Raw genomic sequence first — 25917 nt, forward strand, 5'->3', positions numbered from 1 at the left:
GAGGCCAAATAGTGGGCTCACCCCAAATTGTGTCCGTTGCAGGAAGTAGATTGAAAAGGAAAATGCCCCAAGCACTGCTGCACACATCCCCATGCAGTTTGACTAGGCATTGGTAAAATAACCTAACAGGTTAAAAACAAAGTACCTGGAGGGGTGGCCCAGCACAGCCTCGTCCGGTTGTAGACAGCCCCGCTCTTGGCTCAGTCTTTTTTACACTCCTCACTGACTGAAGGAAGGAACAGGAGCAGGAGGAATTCTTGTTCCTGGAACCAACCTGTCTATATCGGAATTCATAGGGTCGTTTCTTTTGATATCTCCTTGCCTTTTCCATTTAATGCTTCTGCAACATGATAAAAGCAGAAACCAATATTCAAATGTTCTATCCTTATCTCACTTGAACTGTTATAGGCAGTTAGCCTGCATAGGTGGCGGGTTTTTGCTTCCAAACATGGAGCAATGCTATGATATTTACATCCCTCGGCTGCTCTCGCTACACTCCACCTTCTCTCCCCTAGTCTGAGTGAGGCTACTGTTGTTACGAGTGCGTCTGGAGTTGTGCGAGAATAGCGGTGTACAGTGCATATGATCGACTGAGTGGCATACTTTCTAGCCGATATGTATCTGCATATCTGAATAGGCTCACTACACAAATATCAAAGAGCTGATGCAAAAAACATCCATTCGATAGAACGAGAATGTGACTCCGTTTCCAGATCTCGTGAGGCATTCTTGCTAACGTAGCCTCACCCGTTCAAAGAAAGGTCTTTGTAAACTTCACTATCAAATAAAGTATCAAGAGAACATCACACTAACTGGAAGCATCACCTGTGACTATGCGTTGCTAATGCGAGAGGTAACAGAAGCGAAACAACAAGAGCTAAATGGCATTCAAAACCGTGCGGTTCTGCAGGCGCTCTAGTTCAACATGTCCTGTCAACATTTCCTTGCATGTGTTTAGTAAGATTTTTAATAGAAGACCCACAAAGAAGAGACAATTTCAAGACTTTTAGTGGTTTCAAAAATCGAAAAATGCTTTACTTTGAAACTTACTGTAACAGCATAGACATTGTAAACGTTTGCACAACATTTATATTTTATTTCAATGTTGCTTTTACCGCTTCAGAAAACAGGTTGGCAATCAGGCCACAGTAAGAATTAAATAACATGGCACTACAATTAATACAAAGTCTGCAGCAGCAATTACAGATTTAGTGGTCGAACAGTTTTAGCTTGAAACATCTGTACTCGTAAAATAACACCACAAAACAGAACTCAATACATAGTACAAGCTAGATGTTTCGTTCACTGGCACAAAACCGCTGTTTTTCGTAAATACAATCTTCTTGAATGTAGGCTGTGTTGGTTTTATCAGCCAATACTGTTTTGCCGATTAACTTCCACTGATTATTTTCACTTGCTCTCACTCAGAAAAATGTGTACAAACATATCAAACACTAAACAAAACTGGAAAGTGGTGCACTTTGCTCGCTGCACTTAAAAATGCATACTGGTCCCTCTGGCCTGCACAGCTGTGTAGCCACAGGAAACAATGGGAAAACATGAAAACAATTCAACAGATTATTCTCAAACGCTAATAACAAAAAACTAAATATGAAAGTAAATTCATCTTAATGTAAGATGTTTATAAACTGATAGTTGAAAAGGTGGACAGAACTGAAAAAACAACACATACGCTTTTTAACACAGTTTGTTAGGCTACCAACAACCGTTTTTATCAACATTGATTGAAATAGGCGAGAATTTCTTCTGAACAAAATGCCCACTGGTCGATTCACCAGTGTCACTAACTGGACACTGAGCGACTATAAATTTGGCAATACACGTTACTGACCCATTTATGCATTTTTAACAATTAATAGGAATCGTTAATACTGCTAACAAGTATACTTTCTCATCAACCTTCGAAGCTCAAAAGAAAACAAATCGATTCCAACGTGCTAACTCTTAAATACTTAGGGTTCCATAAATGGCAAAACATTTAAGGTAAATACAAAGTGTACTTCAGCAAGCTGCCTGTCGATGCCATGGTTTTGCTGAAAAAACTATATCTTTTATTTATTTTTTTAATTGGCAATTCCCTGTCTCATGTCTGGAATGTACTGGTGCTCTGCGGAACCTCAAGCTGCATATATTACATCAGTTTAGGGTACAAAAATGGAAGTGCCTGTAAAATTAGATCACATTCCAGTCTTTTTTATCTTTTCATTTTGTAAAACGGCTTAAGAAAGTGGAAGAAGCGAATTAAAAAAAAAAAACTTTTGTTAGGTATCGACATTACAACTGAGAGGTACATTACCTGAACTGTTGATAGTAGTTAGTACAAATCCATAATTTAAATTGTGTAAAATTAATCTATAAATAGAAAAGGGTTGCTTTGTAAACATCAGGTAGCCAGTTGGAAACTTAAGCTTTTGTAAATAACCCTTTGTGCTGGCTCCTGGTTCACGTCAGGGAAACTGTAGTAATGACAAATACAGATCACGGTTACCAGCAGCAAAGGGTTAATTTGGAATGGTACTTCTGGATACGGTTTTGGTTGTTCAGTTGCTGTGCTGAGTTGAACTCATGTGACCACGTTATAATAGCGTCAGCTCACAGTAAAGGTGTTCGGATATCTATTGAACACTAATCAGTGCACATTTCCATCACATCATCTTCATTTCCACAGCTTCTTATCCCAAATACGCTTGGTGGCAAATGTTATCATATGTGCCGTATCAGGTCTGCAGAGGAGCATTTATAAAGGTATTTCCAAATGGCATAATAATGCACAGCAGCAGCAGTTGCCACAAAAAGATGCCAAATAGCATGTGCAAAGGGTATGACGCCATCACTCTTGAAGAACACCACTCCCAAACAATAGATCAATCCTCCCCAGGCGAGTTCTTGGAGTCCATCCGTGTTATTCTGTATGATTAATGGATAAAATAGAAACTTTAGTAAATGAAGAGACCACTCATATTTCCAAGATGCAATCAATGTACTATTTAAATGTATCTAGAGTACAAAAGGGAGGAGGTAACAATACCCAGTTTTAGGGCTTGAAATATCAACAAATTGCTACTGGTCCTACAGGCTGAATACGCGACTAAAATTTACTAGAGCCCTATAGTCTTCAATCAACCTAATTTTCTCAAAGTAGAAGTAAAATATATTTTAGGGAAAACATTTTTTAAGGTGTCAAAATATAAGCATTAAACAGGTGGTGGTGGCGGCGGTGGCTCCCTGTACTCATGCATCCAGTGCAGGGATCTTTATCACATACCCACAGGTTAATATCTCAGCTGGCCAGTCAGTAGTCTTTCATCCTTGAACATGGATAAAACAAGCACAATTTTAAATATCAACCATAAGAAATGCGTTACTTACCTGTAACTGCAGTTATCCAGTATTGGTATCTTTCATAGATGCACATGCCTGAATCATTCCCAGTCATCGAGATGGGAGTCCCCGGTATATAAGTAAAGTAATGTCCCATTAGACATAGAAAGTAATTGGCCTAAGGCCTCACATTAGTAGCATTTCCAGGTCCTTTTGTAAATGTGACTAAACTCTAGAGAACAACCAATCAGCTGTCACCACCCTCTGGAACCTTCCTGGAAAGAGTTTCAGTCCCTCAGATTTTCGTAAGCACAGTTCTATATAGAGATACCAGTGAGAGTACTAGGTGAACCCTTCCAAGGGAGGAGGGTGGATTGCATGTGAATCTATGAAAGATACCAATAGTGGATAACTGAAGTTACAGGTAAGTAACGCATTTCTTATCCAGTATTAGGGATTCTTTCATAGATTCACATGCCTGAATCAGAATAGAAAGCAATAATGAGCACATTTCCTGTTGTACAGAAGGCATACATGCACAAGTTAATACATATATCAATGTTAAAATGCAGAGCAATTAGTTGCAATTATGGCAAAAGTTCGAAAAAAGTAACAGAGACATGTACGTTTAGAAAGAGAGAGGTTGGTGGGAAGGAAGGAAGGCTCACCTTTATGGAAATCGATGACAACACTGCCTGTCCCACAGCAGCATCCTTCATTAGCTCCGAATCCAAGCAATAATGCTTGGTAAATGTATGCAACATCTTGCATGTTGTCGCTCTGCAAATGTCTGTGATAGGCACGCCCGCAAACAATGCCATAGAAGTAGAAACTGCCCTAGTGGAATGGGCACAACTTCTTGATTGTAAAGGTTGACCAGCTTGTTGGTGGCAGGAGACAGTAGCACCAGAGATCCATCTAGAAATACTTTGTTGTGTAAGGGGAAAACCTTTGCTAGGTAAACTGTAAGCCACGAATAGTTGGTTGGACTTGCGGAATGCTTTTGTCCTGTACAGGTAGAATTTAAGGCAGCGTTTCAAATCCAATGAATGTAGAGCTCGTTCAGCTGCTGTTTGTGGATTTGGAAAGAAGGTCTTTAAGACAATAGGTTAGTTAAGGTGGAAGTCCGACAGGACTTTGGGTATAAATTTCGGATTAGTCCAAAAAATCACCGTATTGTTCTTGAATTGAAGAAATTGATCTTGTATTGTGAATGCATGAAGCTCACAGACTTGTCTTGCGAACGCAAGGGCCGGAAGAAGTGCAGTCTTCCAGGAGAGGAATTTGAGGTCAGCTCTCTGTATCGGCTCAAAAGGATGATTCAAAAGTTGAGCAAGGACTGTGTTTAGCTGCCATATTGGAGGAGGAGACTTTAAAGGAGGGAAAGTTCAGAATAGACCTTAGAGAAATTGTTTTACCAGTCTATTTGACCAAAGAGAAGGTCCTGTAGAAGATCTCTTAAAAAGGGAGATTGCTGCCAGGCGAACTTTGATGGAAGCATGAGCGAGGCCTGAAGTTGCTAGATGGAGAAGGTATGGTAATATTTCTTCCGGAGAAGATGTGAGGGGATGCACCTTAGCAGAGCTAGACCAGATACAGAACCTTTTCCATTTGAAACGGTAAGTCCTGTTTGTACTGTCTGCTGTAGCGCGAGATAGACCTGCCCTGCAGTCTGGAGGAATGTTTAGGCCCTGAAATTCGTGGATCCCAGGAGCTAGGACGATAATTTGAGAGATGCTGGATTTGAGAGGTGTTGAACTTGTTCCTGGTCCATTGTGAGGAGAGATGGAAACGGTGTTAACGGAATTGGAGATTGCAGGGAGAGCAGATGGAGTTCTATGAACCAATGCTGGCGATGCCATGCTGGAGCTATTAGAATTAGTGTGCAGGGCTCTGCCTTCATCTTCCTGAGGACCCGGGGATTCGGTGGAAAGGCGTAGGCAAATACGCCGAACCAATTCTATTGAAAATGCATTCTCCAGATATCCCTGTTGGGGATGCCAGCTTGTGAAGTGTTGGCATTTGGCGTTGTGCTGTGTGGCAAACAGATCCAACAGTGGTTCGCCCCACTGAGAGAAAATGCTGTTGAGAGTATCTTGGTTCAACTCCCACTCAGGGCAGGTTGTCTGCAGTCTGCTTAGCGAATCTGCCAATGCATTGTCTTTTCCAGGAACATACTCCGCCCTCAGGGAAATTTTGTGTTGAAGTGACCAGTTCCAAGATTCTTGAAAGAGTGATAGTGAACAAGTTCCTCCTTTTTTGTTTAGGTAGTGCATTGTCGTAGTATTGTCTGTCTGACGAGCACTAGTGAACCTTTCATCCTTGGAAAGAAAACCAGGAGTGCTAGATAGACTGCTCTCAGCTCTAGGAGGTTTATGTGCAGTTTCTACTCAGAAGAAGACCACTTCCTGCTGATCTGAAGCTCCTGAAGAAAGGCTCTCCAACCTTCTAGAGACGCATCCATGGTGATCACTTGAGGAGAGGCTCGAGTTAGAAAAGGTAGACCTCGAGAGAGATTTCGTGGATAATTCCACCAGTTTGGAGAGGCGACCATCTGAGGAGTCACCTGCATGATGTCATCAAAGGATCCGTTGACTTGAATTCACTGACTGGATAGAGCCTCTTGGAGAGGATGCATGCGGCGATGACAGTAGGGAACTAGAAGAATGCAGGAGGACATTATTCAGAGGAGGGATTTGAAAAGGCGCACTGAAAGACTTTTTCTGTATACGCTCTGCTATTTGCAGGACCTTTTGTTGTCGTTCCTGTGATGGGTAAGCCTGTTTCAGGACTGTATCCAAGACAGCTCCCAGAAATGGTATCTGCTGAGATAGTTGTAGCACTGATTTGTCTGGATTGAGGGCGAGACCCAATTTTTTTTAAAGCCGTAGACAAGCTCTGGAAGTCTTCCTTGCGCCATCGAGAGAGGGTGCCTTGACTGACCAGTCATCAAGATGAGGAAAAACTTGGTGATGCTGCTGCCAGAGGTATGCAGCCACTGGGGAAAGACATTTGTGAAGATGTGCAGGGCTGACTTGAGTCCGAAGGGCAGGACTTGGAACTGGCAGTGCCTGCCGGCCACAGCGAACCTCAGAAATCTTATGTGTCTTCTGTGAAAAGGAATATGAAAATAGGCATATTGGAGGTCCAAGGATACCATGCAGTCGTTCGCATTGAGAAGCTGAAAGACTTCTTGAATGGTGACCAGAAACGATTGTTTCTTCAGGAATTTGTTTAGACTTCTCAAAACTAGGATTGTCCTCCATTTCTTTTCCTTTTTGCGCACCAAGAAGAATCAGGAGTAAAAACCTTGTCCTCTTTGATAGACAGCAACTCGTTCTACAGCTCCTTTCTGGATCATTGATATTTCCAGGAGTAAGAGGTGTAAATGTTTGTGAGCCATAGATTGAGGAGGTGTTGGTGGAGGAGTTGTGATACGATTCCAATTTTGAAGATAGTGTGATATTTTTACTCCTATTTTGGGGGGTGGAGATGAAACAGAGAGAAGTCACTGGCGTCGGGTGGAATCCTTTTGTCGTCCGGCCTTTCCACAAATGGAAGACTTGTTGTAGGAAGTCTGTCTGTTGCCTCTGTTGAAATTGTTGTCTGTATTTTTGGTTAGAGGAGGAGTAGGTAGGATACGTATACTGCTGGTAGCCTTCTCTGTAAGAAGATTGCACTCTAACCCGTGAGCCTCGAAAAGGGGTGCTTTTATATTGGAGGGTACCCAGAGCTCTGGCTGTATCATCTTTTTTGATCCCTTGGAGGGCTTCATCAATAGGAGTTCCAAAAATTAATTATCCATCATAGGGCATGTCAGAATTTTGGTCTGGATCTCAGGCCGGAATGTTGTTGCCTTACGCCATCCATGGCGCCTTAGGACAGCCGCCCCAGCCAGTTGGCGGAAACCAGTTAATGAGATGTCCATTGCACAGTCGATAATTTCATAAGCTGATCTTTCGCCATCCAGCAACACCTTCTTTTCTTCCTCTCTAGAATCTTGCGGGAGGGTCTCTAGGTAGGGTGCAATGTCTGACAACATCTGCCTGTTGTAGCGTCCTAATAACGCCAATGAATTAGACGCTCGTACAGTTAACGCCGACATGGAGGAAAAACGCTTTCCAATATTGTCCAAGCGCCTGCCCTCTTTATCCAGAGGTGCTGAAAGTGGGTCAGATGGGTTTTTTGATCTGCATTGAGCTGCCTGAGTAATGACTGAATCAGGCTTGGGATGGCTTATAAGGCAGGCTGGAGCGTTGTCGGGAGCTCTATATTTTTTATCCAATCTTGGCAAGACTGGAGGAACTGTAGAAGGGTTTTTGCATTATTTTGATGCCTTGATCCCAGATATAATCTAGGATAGGCATAGATCTGAGCGATTTCTTGAAAGATTCCTTGAAGTCGTAAAGGAAACAGTCCTGTTGAGAAGAAGGCATTGGAAGTTGAAAACGTGTTGCTGCTCTTTCCAGAAGGTTATGAAATTCTCCGATATCTTCTGGAGGAGAGTCTACCTGGTGAAATGATGGCAACGCTGGAAGAGGGATAACATAGTTGTCCCATTCCTCATTATGTGACTGAGTATCCTGAATTTCCCATTCTTCTTGCCGCTCATTCTCCTCGTCATCCGTAGAGGGCGGAGGCGACACAGGCACTTCAGGGCAGTAAGCGGTTGAGGTGGAGGTGGAACTTGCACCATCTGAGGGGGCGAGAGAACTGGAGCAGGAGACCGAGCAGAGGTAGGGAACCTCTTCTTGTAGTCTGAAATCATAAATTGTAGGCCAAAGACCAGGGCTGAAGGAAGACAAACCATTTGTGACTGTTGGTGATGGCTTTGTTCTTGACAGTACGCCTGCTCATCCATATCTTGATCCTCATACTCAGAGTCCTCTTGGTATTTAACATTGAGTTCAGAAGGACTTCTTGCAGCCCGAAACATACTGTCCCAGTCAGAATCATCATCTTCGTCCAAAAGATCAGAGGGGAGCACAGGCTGGACCCTACTGGGTGATGTCAGGGAAGGAGTCAGCCTCTGTTTGCTGAATTTCTGTTGAAAATATGTATTTTCTGTCCTTGATTTAGGAGTCATCGACGAGGCCGTCGCCGGTATATTCGTCGACGAAGAATCGTCCATGGTCAAAAGGGGCACTGCCATCGATGATGGAACCCTCGTCGAGAAAGTTGTCGTCGACGGGAGGGTCGTCGAAGTGTAACCTCTTTTTTCTGCAGGTACCACAGGGCCTAAAAAGGCCATTTTTAGGAGTGTCCGACATGAAGACAGTAAGGACTTCACTCAGACAAAGACAATCCTTAAGAGAAATACCTTGAATCCAAGAAATAACTGAATACAAGGAGAAATGAGGAAAACCTGAGCAGAGCTCAGTGGAGACTCCCTTAGCACGACGTGCGGTGGACAATTTGAGGGACTAGAGCTCCTTCCACGAAGATTCCAGAGGGTGGTGTCAGCTGACTGGTTGTTCTCTAGAGTTTGTTCCTTATTAGAAAAGTACCTGGATATGTTAGAAAGTAATAGGCCTAAGGACTCACATTAGTATGTCTAATGGGACATTACTTCACATATGTACCGGGGCCTCCCATCTCAACGACTGAGAATAATTCAGGCATGTAAATCTATGAAAGATACCCTAATACTGGATAAACACTGGTTATATAGTCTAAGCACAAAGAGACCCCACTCAGGATCTAGAATGCCTCTCTTCTGTTTTTAATGTTTAGCTTGTACCCAACATGTGAAGAAGTAGTGTTTGGGTCCTAATAATATGTACTATCTAAGCCAGAATCACAAGGGACATGAGGATGCACTACATTTTGTCACACTGATGCCATCATTACAGAAAATGCTCAAATGTGGTAATTTGCGGATATACAAGAACTCAGATGAGATGCTTTATCTTGTGCCTTCTCGTCTGGCCTTTTTATCCCTCTCCCTCATTTTGTCTGTCTACACAAAATGCTTTAAGACTGTGGACCTAATGTACAAACGTATTATTTTGTGGTAGCAGATGCTGCGATTTGCAAAATTGAGCTTGTCAGCACAACATAGGTTCTTACTGTGTACACTAATTCATATAGGGTAGGATTCATTTATTATGGTCCTGATGAAATGGTGATTGATTCTCCTGGCAACCTATTCTATTCTATTCTAGGTTTGGTAAAGCGCGACAGCTGCCCCAGCGAAGAGGCGTCCCGGCGCTGAGAAGAGTCACAGAACCTACCAGGTAGGGGGAAAAAGGGAGAGTGAAGATCTAACCAGAGGGAAACAGGAGGGTCTTGATGGCTTTTCGGAAAGTAGGAAGGCTATCTAGGGAACGGATGTTGAGGGGCAGAGCATTCCAAAGCTTAGGTCCTAAGACCCTGAAGGAGCGGCCTCCGGTGCGACAAAGCTTTGCGCGGGGAACGCTCAAGAGAAATTGGTTAGAGGAGCGTAGGTCACGACCAGGAACGTAGGGACTGAGGAGATTTTGTAGTAGAGTGGGACTTACCAGTTTGAAGATTTTGAAAATCGTGATGAGGGCTTTAAAACCTAGGCATGAACATGTCGACCTCACCTTATTCCTCACATTTGTAGCTATCAGGGCACATTGTGACCTGAGGATAGCACTATTATATTTATTGAGTCAAGGGACCACCACTCGATAAAATAGTTCCTTGTTTCCCTTGGACTATTTTACTCTCACCCTTGCCACTACCCTACTTGCTAAAACAAACACTTACATGCACTCATTTCGGACAAAGAGCACCCAGACCAGTCAGGCATTGCAGCTCTGGCTTGACGAGGAACGCCCAATGATGAAGCATGACACCCTGGCAGGTGTGTGAGGGCCTTAAGATCTGACCACTCGGATCCCCTGTGATCCTTTCGGTTGGTCCTGTGATTCCACCAGATTTAGGCTCCAATTTGTCCCTAGGGAGGAACTACTCCAGCCATTTTAACTGTTTAGGAGCAAAAATACTTTACACATTGCCTCCAAGTTAAGCCAGACTGCTCTGTGCCAAGTTACCAGGATGGTTCAGCACAGGTTAATTTTTTTGGTTGTGGTTGCTGCTTGACCAGGACTCATACCCGATTCAACCAAAAACCCAATTGCTTACAAGAGGTGACCACAGACCTTGTGCTCTGCTGACCCTATCAGACCATCATTCCTTTGATGGTTTCCAATCAGACTGAGTCACAATTTTCAACCTATCTCATGAATAGTATTGGTACGATTGTGAGCCACTATAAATCATTTTTACCCCCAGAACTGATCTACACAAAAAGCCTGCTAATTAAAAGAAAAAACAAAACAACAAAAAACCTTATTCTGATCTCAAAAATCCTGGTTGCAATTTGCAACCAGAAAGTCCGTAAATGAGGCCTTAAGTTATGATGGCATGACGAACTACACATTACTCAGCACAAAAGCCATTTTGAGTCATGAACTGTTTATTTCTGGGTACAGAGAACATGAAAGTGGAAATCTAAGGTACAGTAATATACCGCTTTCGTATTGGCCTGTTTATTTAATCATGTAAGCGTACTTTCTATCGAATGCAACAGATTTCAGATGGTACATTAAATGGAGGCAAGTAACTGAAAGATGCAGAATTCAAAACTGAAACTTGAATGCAGACTCGTCAACCCTAATAAAATATTTTTCAGCGATACGAGGGTAAACATTTTGATGGAAACGATTGATAGTAATTGCTGGACTGTATCCAGTTTGGTAACTAGCCATGGCAACACCCTGCAATAACTATACAGCAAATTATTGAGTGTGCTTGCACTCCACTTTACAATAGGTTTAGCATTAAATAGCACCTGACCACAGTGTTCTGGAGAGATGAACAATTATTCAGAATTCAAATGAGAGCTGGAAGATGACAAAGAGAACCAAGAAATACATTGGATGTTAAACGTAGCGAGGTATGAAAGAAAGGAAATATCATGATGCAGTGAGTAACAACCTAATTTCCTTTCAAGGAGGCTTTACTCACTTCTTGAGTCTCAACCAAAACGGCCATTTCTGCCATGTCTTGTAAATGCATGAACAGATCTCCAAATAGCATTTTTGCATTTTCTGAAATTGGGATTTATTAAAAAGGTATGAAGTGGCCACTTTTCCTCGTGGAAAGGGCTTTCGATTTTCCCAAAAGTGATTTGTTACTTTTCTCATAAGATATGTTAATGCACAAGACTTATCCATTTAGAAATGAAATGTATGGATGTGGCTCAATCCACAGTAATAAAAGCATGGTTGACAAAAGGATTTTCTAAAACGATGCTTTCGCTCCAATAGACCGTTTTAGTCGCAGCAGCAAATGTTCTTGTTTTAAAACCAGATGCGTGTGTGGCGACTGTATGGGTACCCAATAAGATGTGTGCCTAATTGACCTCTGGGTGCTTGTCTCATGAAAATAGCTCCCACCTGCCCTTTTGGAACTACTACACCATAAAATATAGAATGGCTACAAAGTGTGATCCCTAAAAGAAGAAAGATCAATAACCTGGAAGATTTTGGGACTAAACTCGGATGCAACTCCCCACAGCCAAATCCATGACGGCACTAAAAGAAACAGCAGGAAGACTGCAGACACCAGAACAAGCATTGAGAGCAATACAGGCCTGCTGATCACCTCAACACAGAGGGACGACCACAAACAAGAAAAATAATAGCGATGAGGTCAATACCAACATGAGACTATTAGCGGGGCAGATTGAAGACGGTGGCCCATGATGCTGCCACCAAAGTGAACTGGCTGAGGTGAGACGGTCAATTTAAAAAGCAGTGGCTAGTGAGACAAAAGTTTGAAATGAAATACAACTTGATTAAATAAGCCCAATAGCAAATGGCCCCTTAAACTGCTGCAAATGCAAATTTGAGGGAAAAATAAAACAGAAAATTACAAATAAAACACACAAAACAAATGCATAATTACGGTTTGGATTTAAAGTTAACCGATCCCTATAAACATTATAGCTACGGCAAAAGCGAAAAGAGCCAAAACACCATCCATTGGAGCCATGCTACATTCATGCATTACACATAAACCTCAGAGCAAGCTGAGAATGAACCTACAGTACTCAACTACGGTGCTCGCACCGACGAGTCAGAGTTCAGGCTCAAGCAATTGAAGGCACTATCCAACAGCTCTCATATGAGTTTTAAAAAACAGATGACCACGAAAAGACAAGATTTCGGGAAAGCCATAACCGACTTGGATCGGTCATTACAGAATACAGCATAAATAAGTCTGGAACAAGAAAAAAATCACATTGAAAATAATTTGTTGAACATGCCTCAAAACAGGATGAACAGGCAGCCAGACTTGATGCCCAACAGAGGAGCTTTTCCGACAAACTATAAGGCCTAGAAAGCCAAACCCGTAGGAATAATATTAGAATTTGCGGGATAGGAGGTCGACATTACCCTACACAGACAGAAGCCTCGGTGCAATCCTCTTCCAACACATTCTTCAACTAAGAAAAAGAAACCTAGCTGTCCAGAACTTGTGGAGTATTCTCGTAGCACACCATAATATCGAATACACCTCTTTCAAGAGCTATTCTATCGTAAGTAGTGTTTTAAAATGTATCTCCCTTCAGCCTAAGAATATGGCACTTCTATAGGGTAGTCACACCTTTCTTTCAACCCTAGAAGGTCCCATGTAGATGAGGGATCCCATTCAAACTAATTTTTACTTTGCATGTTGTCAAAACAACAAAGTAATCGAAAGAGATACTGGGGCAACCACATCACTTAAGAACGGCCTTTTTGTAGGGCATGAAGGTTCACAAAGTAATAGTTTGTGTAAGTGTGTAGTGAAGACCATGTAACCACTTTGCACATGTATGCACGCACTAGTGTTACAAGTAAAAACATAGTTGCTCCTTTTTTGTGAGCAGAGTGTGCTCTAGGCATAGTGAGAAGAGTAGGTTTAGCTTTAGCCTAACTTAACAACTTGTAAATAGGATTAGCCAAGTAGGGTTTGTCAATACTGAAAAGTTGTTTTGTGCGCTCTTTATTTATAATATAAAGTGATGGAGTTTGTTAGCTCTTGTCACCTTCATATGCCACAACAAAAGGCTGTGTCGGAGCAGGACTCAGAGAAGTGTCAATATTCTCTTGTAAGAACAGTGATAAGCTGTCAATCCCTTGTATGAACAGGCATTTGGCTAATTATATGCTGTTTTTAACAGATGGCTGAGAAAGAGATTAAAACTCAATGAGTCTAGTGTGCTGGGTAACATTTTGAAGTGCAGCCCATTCACAGCTCTTCATGCCTTTCTTGGACAGGAGGAAGTTGCAACAAATGAATTAGTGATCTAGGGAGAGTGACCAAGGCAGCAGATACAGGTATAATCAGAATTAAATTGAAAAAATAAAGACAAGAAAGCAGCAACCGTTTCTCATTATATTGAGCACAGAAAAAGAAATATGTGCCAAATATTGCTAAGTTTCTACCCTTCATGTAGGTGATGAGAGCCTGGGTGTGGCCATCAGGGTACATGACATTTATGCCACCTGAGGGTTTTGTTCACATTTAAAGTGGACTCAGAAAAATCAATGATGCCAAATAATTTAGCCAAAATGGTTACCATGTTTAGGAACAGACACATGCAGGAAAGGTGCTGTTTAGCAGGTCCTCACTGCCCAGAGGTCATAAACAGCACCAATCCATCATTATAAGAAGCAGAAAGAAACAAACTTCAGTAGCACATCCCTGGGACTGTTCATAAGAATGTAATGCTTGAATCTCACTATCCACGAGAGTGGAAATTTTAAAATACTATGATGAATGCATTCCTAGAGAGGTGTTAATGGGAGACTTTATGCATAGGCTGAAATGGGGATCCTTAAGTTTTAAAAGACCTATACTAAGCTCCCATTGGGAGGAAAAATTGCTCCAGATTACAGCCTTTTTGTAAACACCAAATGCAAAACCGGGATGTATTTTATTTACTATTCAGAAGCTCCATAAAACACTATTTGTAAGCTTTAGGTTACTTTAAATATGAGAAGAGGCATCAAAACTGTCCAACCTGGAAAATTATTGTTGTGTGGGTCGAATACATCTGATCAGGTAGGGTGGCGTGGACGATGAGCGATTGTGACCTGTGTGAGGATAGTCCATTTAGAAAGTGCACTGGAACAGTTGAGCTTCCAAGATTATCCTAGAGCACAGCTGGTTGGGTTCTAATTTCAGATAAGGGCAGAGGGCATGCCATGGTCTTAGGAACTGTACTCCCAGGGATTTTCCCTTATGTATGAACAGCCACAACACAATATGCTGGGGACTGTAGGTTTCAAAGATATAACATACAGCCGGGTTTTGCAAGTATTTGGTGTTTTCTCAATGAGCTTAGTGGTGCAGAGAAGCCTGAATTTGACCCGGTCTTCAATGAGTAACTATCAGAGTACTTTCACTACAGGGATGACTTTGCCCTACTTGTATGGGTTAAGGTACATTCAGGCTGCCAATTTGTGCAATTTGTATAGTTTTTGTATCGGTTTTGGGAGACTCTGGTGCAAATACCACTGCTATGACAAGAGGAACAAGGTGAGGGATCTGGTAAGTTCCACCCAGTGGTCAATTTTTCGTAATGAAAACGTTTTGTAGAATAAGAGACCTAGAGATTAAGTCAGCCCTTTAACAACTGCATTTGCATTTGAAAAGAAAAAAACAATAGATCTATTCCGCAAAACTCTTAATGTCTGTGTAGTCTGCCAGCGATGTATTTGCCTTATGAATGTAGTAGATGAATAGTTGAAGCTATGACATACAAAGCACAAATAAAGGACCAGAGGGGGTTGAAAGACCAGCATGGGTTGTATTCCTAAACAGAATCACTACACAAAAGGACCCCCCGGGTCAAAAAGAAAGGAAGAAAACAAATACAAATGGGGTGCCCCTTTTATAGGACGGTTTCCCTCAACAACCTGAAAGTGGCATGCTTCGTCATAGGGTAACTTCCTCGCACTATGAACTTAGTCATAGTGTTGGCCCACACTGAGTGGGAGGAGCTCAGGGAAGTTTTATTTGTTTGGCTAATGCAAAAAGAACAATTGATGGACAGAATGCAGAACAATGTCATACATTCACACCAGTACAGAGATCTGAGCCTAAATCCATCGTTTTTGCTCACCATGCCATTCCAGTTTGGACCCAGCTAAATGCAAATCAATCTTGACCCTGCGCCCAATAGGAACAGTCCAGCCTGAACTGCCGGCCAGGTCCTCCCTGGACTGGAAACAAGCATCCTAGAACCGGTTTCGGGCTTTCAACCCTCATCAGCCAGGATAGCTTGACTCCAGTGGCATGGAGAGCACAGGACCCACGTCTGGGCAAACCCTTCCCACTCGGGGTGACAAATGCAAAAAGAACAATTGATGGACAGGCAGAACAATGTCATACATTCACAACAGTATAGCGATCTGATCCTAAATCCATTGTTTTTTTGCATTTCAGCTTCGACCCAGCCATATGGAAATCAGTCTTGACCCTGCACCCAATGGGAACCCTCCAGCCCGAACTGCCAGGCCAGGTCCTCCCTGGACTGGAAACAAGCATCCTAGGACTGGTTCCGGGCTTCCAGCCCTTATCAGCTTGACTCCAGTGGCATGGAGAGCACGGGACACACGTCTGAGCATACCCCTCCACTGGATTCAAGCTAGCCTGGCTGATGAAGGGTTTACACAGAAACTGGTCCCAGGATGCTTGTTTCCGGTTCAGGGAAGACCTGGCTTGGAATTTCGGGCTGGACTGTTCCCATGAGGCACAGGGTCAAGACTGATTTGCATATAGCTGGGTCTGAACTGAGGTGGCAAAGTGAGCTAAAGAATGATGATGGATTCAACCCAGATCTGTGACTGGGGGGTGAGTATCCGAAAAGTTTCAGCGCTCCGTCCATCATCTCCTTGTGTGTGATTCATTTGTTTGGCTGTCATGCACTCTTTGACAGATTTAATTCCACTCTGACATAGTTTATTTTTAATCCTAGTCAGAGGACCCTTGAATAAACAAAGTGTGCACCTCTGAACTAGTTTTAATTCACGTCCGTCTTATTTGCCTCCTTCACCACACTGATTTCACATAGGGTATTTAGTATACCTCTTCAAAACAAATAAAACATCCCTGAGCTCCTCCCTCTCAGTGAGGGGGTTGCAGCCCACACTATGACTAGGTTCATAGTGCAAGGAGGTCACCCTATGATGAAGCATGCCACCATCAAGTGGGTGAGGGAAACCATCCTATAAAAGGGACAACCCTTTAGCATTAGCTTTCTTCTTTTCTTGTAGACCAAGGGTTCCTATTTTGTTGTGAAGCTATAACATAGCGACATAGCCTTTGAATGCTCAACACTTTGTCATGGATAAGAGGCTGCCTCATATCATTAGCATGGGGAGAAAATGCAGCCTGACAGGCCAACACTCAAAGGTTAAAAATAGGCCTGTACCTTTAAGAACCTCAGAGCCACCTTATCCCACAATGCACTGTAGTGCCAGTTCGCTTGGGCGAGTCAGTGCTTTTTTATGTGCACTACAAAATACATATGCCCAGACAGCCGGGATGGAGGGCTGGTCGTGTAGGATTTCAATGAAGAAACCTATGATACAGAACCAGGAATACAAGGATGTAACATTTTCTTCTGTGTTGTAGGATCTTTATTGAAAGTCATAAACGTTGTATAGAGTGGCAGGCTGAAGAAAGTACCCCATACCACGGCTGTCAGGTATGTGGTAAAACTCTTATGTGCATTAGCTGTAGTAGTCCAACTACACTAAACTAATGTATCAAGCCGAAAAAACGTCCAACTATTTAAACCGATTTCTCAACATTTCCTGCCCAAACATTGCTTCGGATTGAGTGTCTGTGTCTAGACACTAATGTCTTGTAAAGGTGTGTATAGTTCTCCAAGTAGTTGGCTTCCAGATATCTAAAATTGGAACATGTCTGGCCTAAGCTGTGGCTCCTGCCTTCCCATTTGTAGAGTGAGCTTTAAGTTTGCCTGGTAAAGTTTAAACAGCAATATAGTAGCACAAAAAGATACAAGAAACAATCCATCTTGCTATGGATTGTTTCGAAGCAGCAAAGCCTTGTCCTAAAGAACCATAGTTTATAAAAAAACAATGGTTCCACTTTCTAAAATGTTTCGTCTAAATAGAAACTCAGCATTCATAACATCTAGGAAATCCAGAGTTCTTTCTGCTGCTGTAGTAGGGTTAGGAGAAAATGTAAGGAGTGTGATTGGGTAAAATTAAAATCTGAGACCACTGTAGGTAAAAACTGAAGGGTGTGTGCACAGAACTACTCTATTAAAATGGAAAATTGAGAATGGTTACGAAAATGAAAAAGCCGGTTACTCACTAATCCTACAAGAAGGGTTAGTGGCTATTAAAAATGCAGATTTCCATGACAAATGTTGTCATGTTGATTTATGGATGGGTTCAAATCGGAGCCCATCCGCTTTGATAATACCAAGTTTAATTCCAAAGGACGAGAAGGTCTCGAAACTGGAGGAAAACATTTTTTAAGTCCTTCCAAAAAACCCTTGGCCACAGAGAGAGAGAGAGAAACTCTGTTTATTTAGACCGTAGTCTTTAAACAATGAGATCCAAAGTAGAGCTGCGTCACATCAATAAACAAACAAAACTGTACACAATTTTAAAAATTATAAAATCGTTAAAACATTTAAAACACATGCTATACATAATAAAATTGGAGATTGTTACATTTAAAATAGACGATTTTGATATGTTGCTCATTACAGTACTATCTGATGTCTTATGGGCTTGCAATCCCTCATACTTTAGTTTTTAGCTTCCTGCGCTAAGCGATTTATCTCTTTCAGGTAGTTACCAAGAGCAATTGCTATTTCCAGATTTTCCATTCCTATCAACAAGTTTGTTGCTTGTACACGTTGTCTTATGCCATGTTTTATGAATAAAGGACGTAGGAACCGTTGTCTCACTTTTAGACATGTCAAGCAATCAAGAAGTATATGTAACATTTCACACTTGGCTCCCAAGCCACATTTACATATACCATCTGGGTATAACATTTCTGCCTTAACTCTCCCCTCCATTTGCCAAGGGATGATGCCAATTCGAATTTTTAGTATCTCCCACCTAAAAGCGTAATTTGGCAAGGTTTCTAGGTATGGATACCCCGTCTCGTATTCCCATGCTTCTATCATATTTACCACAGATTTTTTGTTTCTTAGATATCTTATATCCTGGCTTCTGGAGTACTCCCTTCCTTGTGCTCTAAGTGCACTCTTCGTGAACTCCACATCTAGGGAATTTTGGTTTACTCCCACTTTTAGGTTCCCAATTATTTCCTTTATTTTTCTTTTAGCATCTAATGCCCATCTAAGGTTACTGTGGCGGATTTCCTCACTACACCAAAGTGAGACCTTTTCCCCTAGCCCCTGTGATTGGCGTTTCCAGAATCTTATCATTGCCGTTTTGGCCAAGGTATTCCATCCAATCATATCTGTTTCCAGTCTAACAGCCTGTATCATTGATGACTTTGGCAATGACAATAATGTTTTCAGGGCCCTACCTTCCTCCCGATCCCAGCCTCCCTTTCCGCTTAGAAGGAGCACTTCTGCACCATACAGTACTTGGGGTGGTATCATGGCCTCATATGCTTTTAATAGCGGTTTGTGTGACATGTCCCCATAGTTTTTATTGAATTTTTCCAGGCCACAGATAGAGGAAAGGAGAGGAAACTCAGCATTCATAACATCTAGGAAATCCAGAGTTCTTTCTGCTGCTGTAGTAGGGTTAGGAGAAAATGTAAGGAGTGTGATTGGGTAAAATTAAAATCTGAGACCACTGTAGGTAAAAACTGAAGGGTGTGTGCACAGAACTACTCTATTAAAATGGAAAATTGAGAATGGTTACGAAAATGAAAAAGCCGGTTACTCACTAATCCTACAAGAAGGGTTAGTGGCTATTAAAAATGCAGATTTCCATGACAAATGTTGTCATGTTGATTTATGGATGGGTTCAAATCGGAGCCCATCCGCTTTGATAATACCAAGTTTAATTCCAAAGGACGAGAAGGTCTCGAAACTGGAGGAAAACATTTTTTAAGTCCTTCCAAAAAACCCTTGGCCACAGGCATTTTGAAGAAAGATGGTTGAGTTGGAGATTTTCTGTAAACAGTAATTGATGCTAAGTGGACCTTAAATGAAGAAAATTGCAGACCTGACCTGGCCAAGTTAAGTAAGTACAGGAGGAGGACATTCTCTTCTACATTAATAGATCATTGCCATTGTTTCAACACCACACACAAAACTTTTTCCACTTGAGGGCATATCATTATCGTGTTGGCGGTCGCTTTGATTTTTTAAGGATGTTCATACAATCTTCTGGTAGATTTAAACAGCTGTATTGCATCATTTCAGGAGCCATGCTGCCAAATTCAAGATTGGATTGTTGGATGTAAAACCTGGCCCTGAAGCTTGGATAAGAGATCCGAGAGTGAAAGGCATCTGTGACATGGTATGGATATCTGAATGAGATCTGTGAACGACCACTGCCTCGGCCAATCCAGTGCCATTAGAACCATTCTGATGGTTGATATCCACAATTTCTGGATTACTCATGGTCTGAGCGGTATCAGTGAGAACGCATAAACACATGGAATCGTCCAGTTGATCAAAAAGGCATTGCACAGAGATTGTGGTTCTGGTACCATGGACTTGAAGTATCTGCATTTTTTTGTGTGCTGTGGCGAATAAACATAACGTGGAGTACTCCATTATTTGAAGGTGCCGTTACTACCTTCTCATGGAGAACCCACTTGTGGTTTTCTTTGTGAAACTGACAGAGGAAGTCTGTTTCTTCATTTTGGATTCCCGGAATGTGGAAGGCTGTAAGTGATTGTCCTCTCGCTAGTGCATTGTCACGCTGATCAAGCTTGGAGTGATAATTGCCTAATTTTGCTCCAACTTGCTTGTTGATAATAATACATTGTAGTGGTATTGTCCATTTGAATCATTAGATCTTTGGAAGTGGGAGCGGGAAGAAAAGCCTTGACATCTAGATGTACAGCTTTGAGCTCTAATAAATCTATGTGATAAGACTTCTCATTTTAGGACCAACACCCTTGAATAGTGAGGTGGTTCATATATGCACCGCAACCTGAAAGTGAGGCTCCTGATTATAGCCTGTGAGGGAGTTTCCTTCAGAAAAAGGACTCTTGGTAGTAGATTGTAGGACTTGGTTCACCAGGTGAGAGATTGACATTCACTTTATTAGATAAATTTGATCTTCCCAACAACAAGTTTTCAGAGACCATTGATCCTCTAGACATATTTGTAGAGGTCTCATGAAGAGTTGTGCATTTGGGCCTATATACATGCAGGATGCCATTGATCTCAGAAGTGATGCTATCGGACTGGTTTGACTTGCTGCATTACCTGTGCATATTTAATCTGGATTGATGATACGCTCTCCTCCGAAGGATACACTTTTCTCTTAGTGCATCTATTTTTGCTCCCAGGAACGTGAGGTACTGAACTGGTATGGAGGTTGATTTCTAGAAATCGATTTGTAAACCCAGCTTGGATAAAAGATTTGTGGTGACTGTGAAGTCTTTCTTTGCTTTACAAAGAGACTTTGCTTTTATTAGTGACTCATCTAGGTATGGATGCAGAAAAATTCCTCATTTTCTTAAATGTGCTGCTACCACTGCTATGCATTTGGAAGAGGTTTGGAGAGCTGATTGTAGGCCGAAAGGAAGCACAGTGTAATCATAATTATGTGTTCCTTCTAGGAATCTTAGAAATTGTCTGTGATGAAGAGCTATGGGAAGATGGAAATATGCATCTTGTAGGTTTACTGCGCAGAGCCAGTAATTTTTAGGTCTCGCCTAGTGACCCAGAGCATGCGCTCCTCGATTAGCAAGATCTATTGTCGTGGCTTTTGCTTGCGAATGGGGACAGGAGATGTGCACGCGTACGGCGCTGCTTCCCACATCGGTGTCCAGACACCCTCGCTGGCCGGAGGTGCACTCGCTCTTTCAGGACAAGAGATGCACACGTGGCGGTGCTGCTTCCCACATCGGTGTCCAGAAACGCACCCTGGCCGGAGGTGCGCTCGCTGTTTGAAGACTAGAGATATAGACGCAGCAGAGCTGCTTCCCAAATCGGTATAAGGACAGGCACGCAGGCCGGAAGTGCTCTCGCTGTTTGAGGACAAGAGATGTGCACGCGTATGGCATGTCTTTTGCTGCTCAGCAGCGGCGCTGCTTCCAACATCTGTGTCCAGACACACACGCTAGCTGGAGGAGCGCTCGCCGTTTTATTATTAGCTAAGTTAGCAGCACCTAATAAACATTTCCTACAGCTCATCCATGGCTTCCCAGTTGTAAGAGGCGACGAAGCGGGCTGGCATCCCTTTGCAAACAAGTTTGTCACACATTCAAAGGAGGTCGTGCCACCAAGATTGAGGGTCTAAGGCTCGAGATCCAGGAGACCTTCGGCATAAGTGCAAACTGGCAAAGGTTCTTCTTCCGGCGGAAGCGGGTAAAAAAATGCCGGCTGGTCCACGTGAATACATACCGGCTCCAAGTCAGCAAAGTACTACGTATCCCCCCTCCGTCCAGAGGCAAGCAGGTGCCTCCTAAATATATGGAAGCCCACAGACTTGAACACCGCACAGACACAGTGGGCTACTCTGGGGTTTATGGTGGCCAAAAGGAGTATCGCTCAATTATGGGGGGGCTGTGTAACCACCTACCTTAGAGGCATGGGGAAAAAACCTAGATTTGTGCATGTTTAGGGAAAGAACGGTGTATCTTCCAAGGGGATGTCCTGGGAAGTGGTCACATATCTGGGGCCCGTGGAATAACTACAGAGGAGAGATCTGCGTACCACCGCAAAATATTGTTCATGATGACCCCTCTTCCCCGTAGTGTTCCTCTCTTCGGTACTATGTGAATATACTGCTACCCATCTGTGTTGTGGTGTGCACCTTGTTCGATCCTCTGTATGGTGTTTCTTGCCGATGTGTTTTTTCAATAAAAAGAGTTATAAAAAAAAAAATGCCCGCCAAAGCAAATAAAAAGAAATTCATGCAGGATCTCGGAAGCGTGCCCAGCAGCATACAAAAAAATAAGGTTACAAATACAAAAACTGATCAGATTGGTTTTATTCACAACCAAACACATTAGCGCCACTTTACACAATTGCCAGTGATGCGCTACTTTCGTTTGCTCTTCTGTCTTTAAACAAGTCAGTGTTCACTTCTTCTACGTTGCCCCTCCCCCTCTCAATTTCTTCTTCTTCGCCTAGCTCCTTCTCACTTTAGTTTTTCACATTACATACTAAATAATGAACGCCCCTCCTACCTCTCATACAGCATCGAGCGGCAAACCCCATGGCCATTTTTTTTATTTAATACCTATTCGTGTTGATTTACTTGCCAAAACTTTCCATGGCTCGACTCTTGCAGGACTCTTAGAGCAAAACCAGACCCTTGACGTGGCTCAGGCTCGATGGTCATTGTCGTTTCCTTCTGCCCCAACCCCCTTGCACTCCTCGCCCTCTCCTTGTGGCTGCAGGAACACAAGCAACGGAGGATCCTAGCTTTTGCAGTCTCATAGCACTACACCGGAGGTAAAATACACAAAAAACATCCAGCTCCAGGCCAGTCATCTAAATGCTGAGCGCGTCCTCGTGCTTTTTCATGTTTCCACGCCCTGTCTTTGTCTTTCCAGTTCGTGACTTTAAAACTTTCTTGCCTCCCTACGACTCTCAACCGACACCCAACACCTCAATTTGTGGAAAATGGCAACACGGAATCTATAGCCTTGGGTCTGAGACAACAGAACAAGAGCACAGATTACATAGGACAACAGGCTCTGGTTTTAGACAGCAGAGCAATCCCTACAGTCCGGCATCGTACAGCAGAGCTACCCCCAACGTGACAAACACCTTACAGGCACTGGCCTCCCACAGCAGAGGCATTGCTTAAATGTTGCCGCTCTTACAGGCATCAACCTATAAACAACATAGGAATGCCTGGGAAGCCTAGAATGTACAGTAAGGCATCTCACAGCAGAGCTACCTCCAAAGTAACAGAAACCTTACTCTCACAGGCGTTAACCTGTATAGAGCAGAGCAAAGTTACTCTCAAAGTGACAAAAACTTATAGGCACAGGACTCTCACAGCAGAGACATTCCTCGGATTTTACACCTCTTACAGGCGCTAACCTGTAGCAAGAGAACAAGCCTCAGGAACCTAGAATACACAGAGACAAGCACCCGCACAGAAGAGTTATCTCTCAGATTTATGCACTTCACCCCTTCTCCCAGTATTGTGACACCCACAGCAGGGCTCCGTAAGAAGTCCTGCAATTACTGTCAGATCAAGAGAAAACATATCTCTCAAATCAGCACTGTCACCAGAGGCCTGTGAGAAACTAGATCACTAGCTTTCAGTGTGGATTTTTATTTGTGAAAACCGAGGACGCTGTGAAGAGACAGGAACCTGACAGTTGTGTGTGCTAGAGATTAGGGGTTATTCTGAAATCATGTGCCATCAAAGTGGTCTCAGTGGTCATTGCTACATTGTTATGGAAAAAGTCCAGGTTATGCTACTAAAGGCAAAGTGAGAAAATGGTATAGATTGCTCTTGTGAATAAACATTTGCAATGCAATAGGTCTCGCATTCGCGAAATTTTAAGCTATTGGCATTGCAAATCACAATGCCTTTTATTTATCTGTTTTCAAAACCAACACATAAATAAAAGGTTTGTGATTTACAATGCCAGTAGCTCAAAGTCTCGCAAATGTGTTGGTATACTTGATGGAGAAATACCATCATGAATTTTAAGTTTTTGACATACTTGCTGAGGAATCAGATCCAGAATTGGCCAAAACGGGTTGCAAAGATTTTTCTTTTGGACTAGAAAGTACCTTGAGTAGATACCGTTGTTGACCTGATCAGAGAGAAGTTTCTATATTGCTCTTAGAACATGTCTCTTGTTAGAGGTTGTTTAGACTAGCCGTTGTGACATGTAGTGGATGAACAGGTGGAGGAGTGTGCTTGAACCAGAGTGCATACCCGTTTTGAATGATACTTAAAACCCATCTGTTTGATGTTACAGCTTTCCACTCCTCCAGAAAGAATTTCACTGCTCACCCCACAGGAGTGGGAAACTGTGAAGGGGTTGGCTGCCATGTTTAGTGGTGGAATATTTTCTTTTTCAATTTAAGGTGTATGTTTCCAATCAAATATTTTTTAAAGAACTGCCATCACAACAGCCTGCCAAGGGCAGACCTATAGGGTTTTTCAATGCTCATTTTAGATGCACGGTGTTATTTGCATGCTGAACAGGGTGAAAAATAGAATCTTAAATGGAGGGTGCCACCCACCTTGTGAAGTACCAAGAGTAATGAGGAGTTGTTATATGGCCTGCAGCAGTGCATGAGCTTTATGAGAAATGGGCTAATATTTAGGCAGCCAGTCTCCGGATTTCATCAGACTCAAAGGGTTCAAAGGTTGTAAGCTAAGGTAGCAATAAATGAAGTAAGACAGAATTATGTGACTATGGTTCTCGCATGTTGTTCATGGGCTTCGTAATTAACCAGTTAATTATGTTTGTTAAAGCTATTTCTGGTGGGTAATCCATCTAATTGCCGGTTCTTCCCCAAAGACCACTACCCAGGTACCAGACTGGATCTGGAAACTGTCTCAGCCATGTTCTAGCCCACCGCTCGGTTGCACAGTGTGGCTCTGGCTCCATATTCCCCCGAAAGTAATGGAGTGGAGCTGCATATAGGTAGAACCCCTTTGCTCTTGCGTCAGTTTCTTGCTTGACTGTATCTATGTCATCCGCTGCGGAGCGTGATCCAATTGTTGGACCTTTTTAGATGTTACAAAAGAGGCCCCTCTTTTTAGATGTTACAAAAGAGGTCACTCACTGAAAGGGGAGATGAGATAGCATTTAGGTATCTGCGGTTAGACAGAGCATTCACCAAAGGTTAAGTGACGTGTTCTCCTGATGGATACTACTAACCACAGATTCCTCACCTTAGAATAGCTGCCACAGTTGTACCGCCTCAACGTGAAGGGTCTGTAGCGAGGGCTTGGCCTTAAAAGTAGTGCAGGAACAAATGGGAACAATGTTCTTCCCTTCAGACCTGGCTGTCAAAGCAGTAGTATTTAATGAACATATGCGCCAACACCTACGTTGGAGCCTTGCAGGCACTATGCATGCCAACACAGTGGTGGCAGCCTGGGCCCTGGGCTCTCTGTCGATACTGAGGCTGTTTCTTGGTAACAGCATAGCAGAGCTTGATTCAGAGGACAATCCACCTCAACAGGGTCCTCTTCTGCACAAACTTCTTTTTCTTTGCCCCAGAGAAAATCACAAAAAGCTGATCGTCCACCCAATGGTCAGTGGTGCAAAAAATTTAAAAGATTAAAGCCCTATTTAGGTCCAGACAAACAAGCCTCTGCTTCTCTTTTGAGGGGTGAGTGAAGAATGCTAGACGGGTGATGGATTGCCCAAAGTGGAAAGAAATGAAGCAGAGAGTCTGACTCATCATCATCACTT

The 25917-nt window shown here is 42.7% G+C and overlaps 1 protein-coding gene across 2 annotated transcripts in view; it reads right to left on the reverse strand.

The window, feature by feature from the left end:
- Window positions 1–1004: 1004 nt before the first annotated feature.
- MMD (monocyte to macrophage differentiation associated) overlaps window positions 1005–25917 on the reverse strand; it is a 534703-nt gene continuing 509790 nt past the window's right edge. For both annotated transcript variants that reach the window (XM_086930869.1, XM_086930868.1), the window contains exon 8: window positions 1005–2928. In XM_086930869.1, coding sequence (XP_086786995.1) covers window positions 2725–2928 — 204 coding nt within the window. In that variant the 3' untranslated portion in view covers window positions 1005–2724. The remainder of the gene's footprint in view (window positions 2929–25917) is intronic.

This window comes from Lissotriton vulgaris, chromosome 7, assembly GCF_964263255.1.
Source record: "Lissotriton vulgaris chromosome 7, aLisVul1.2, whole genome shotgun sequence".
NCBI lineage: Eukaryota > Metazoa > Chordata > Amphibia > Caudata > Salamandridae > Lissotriton > Lissotriton vulgaris.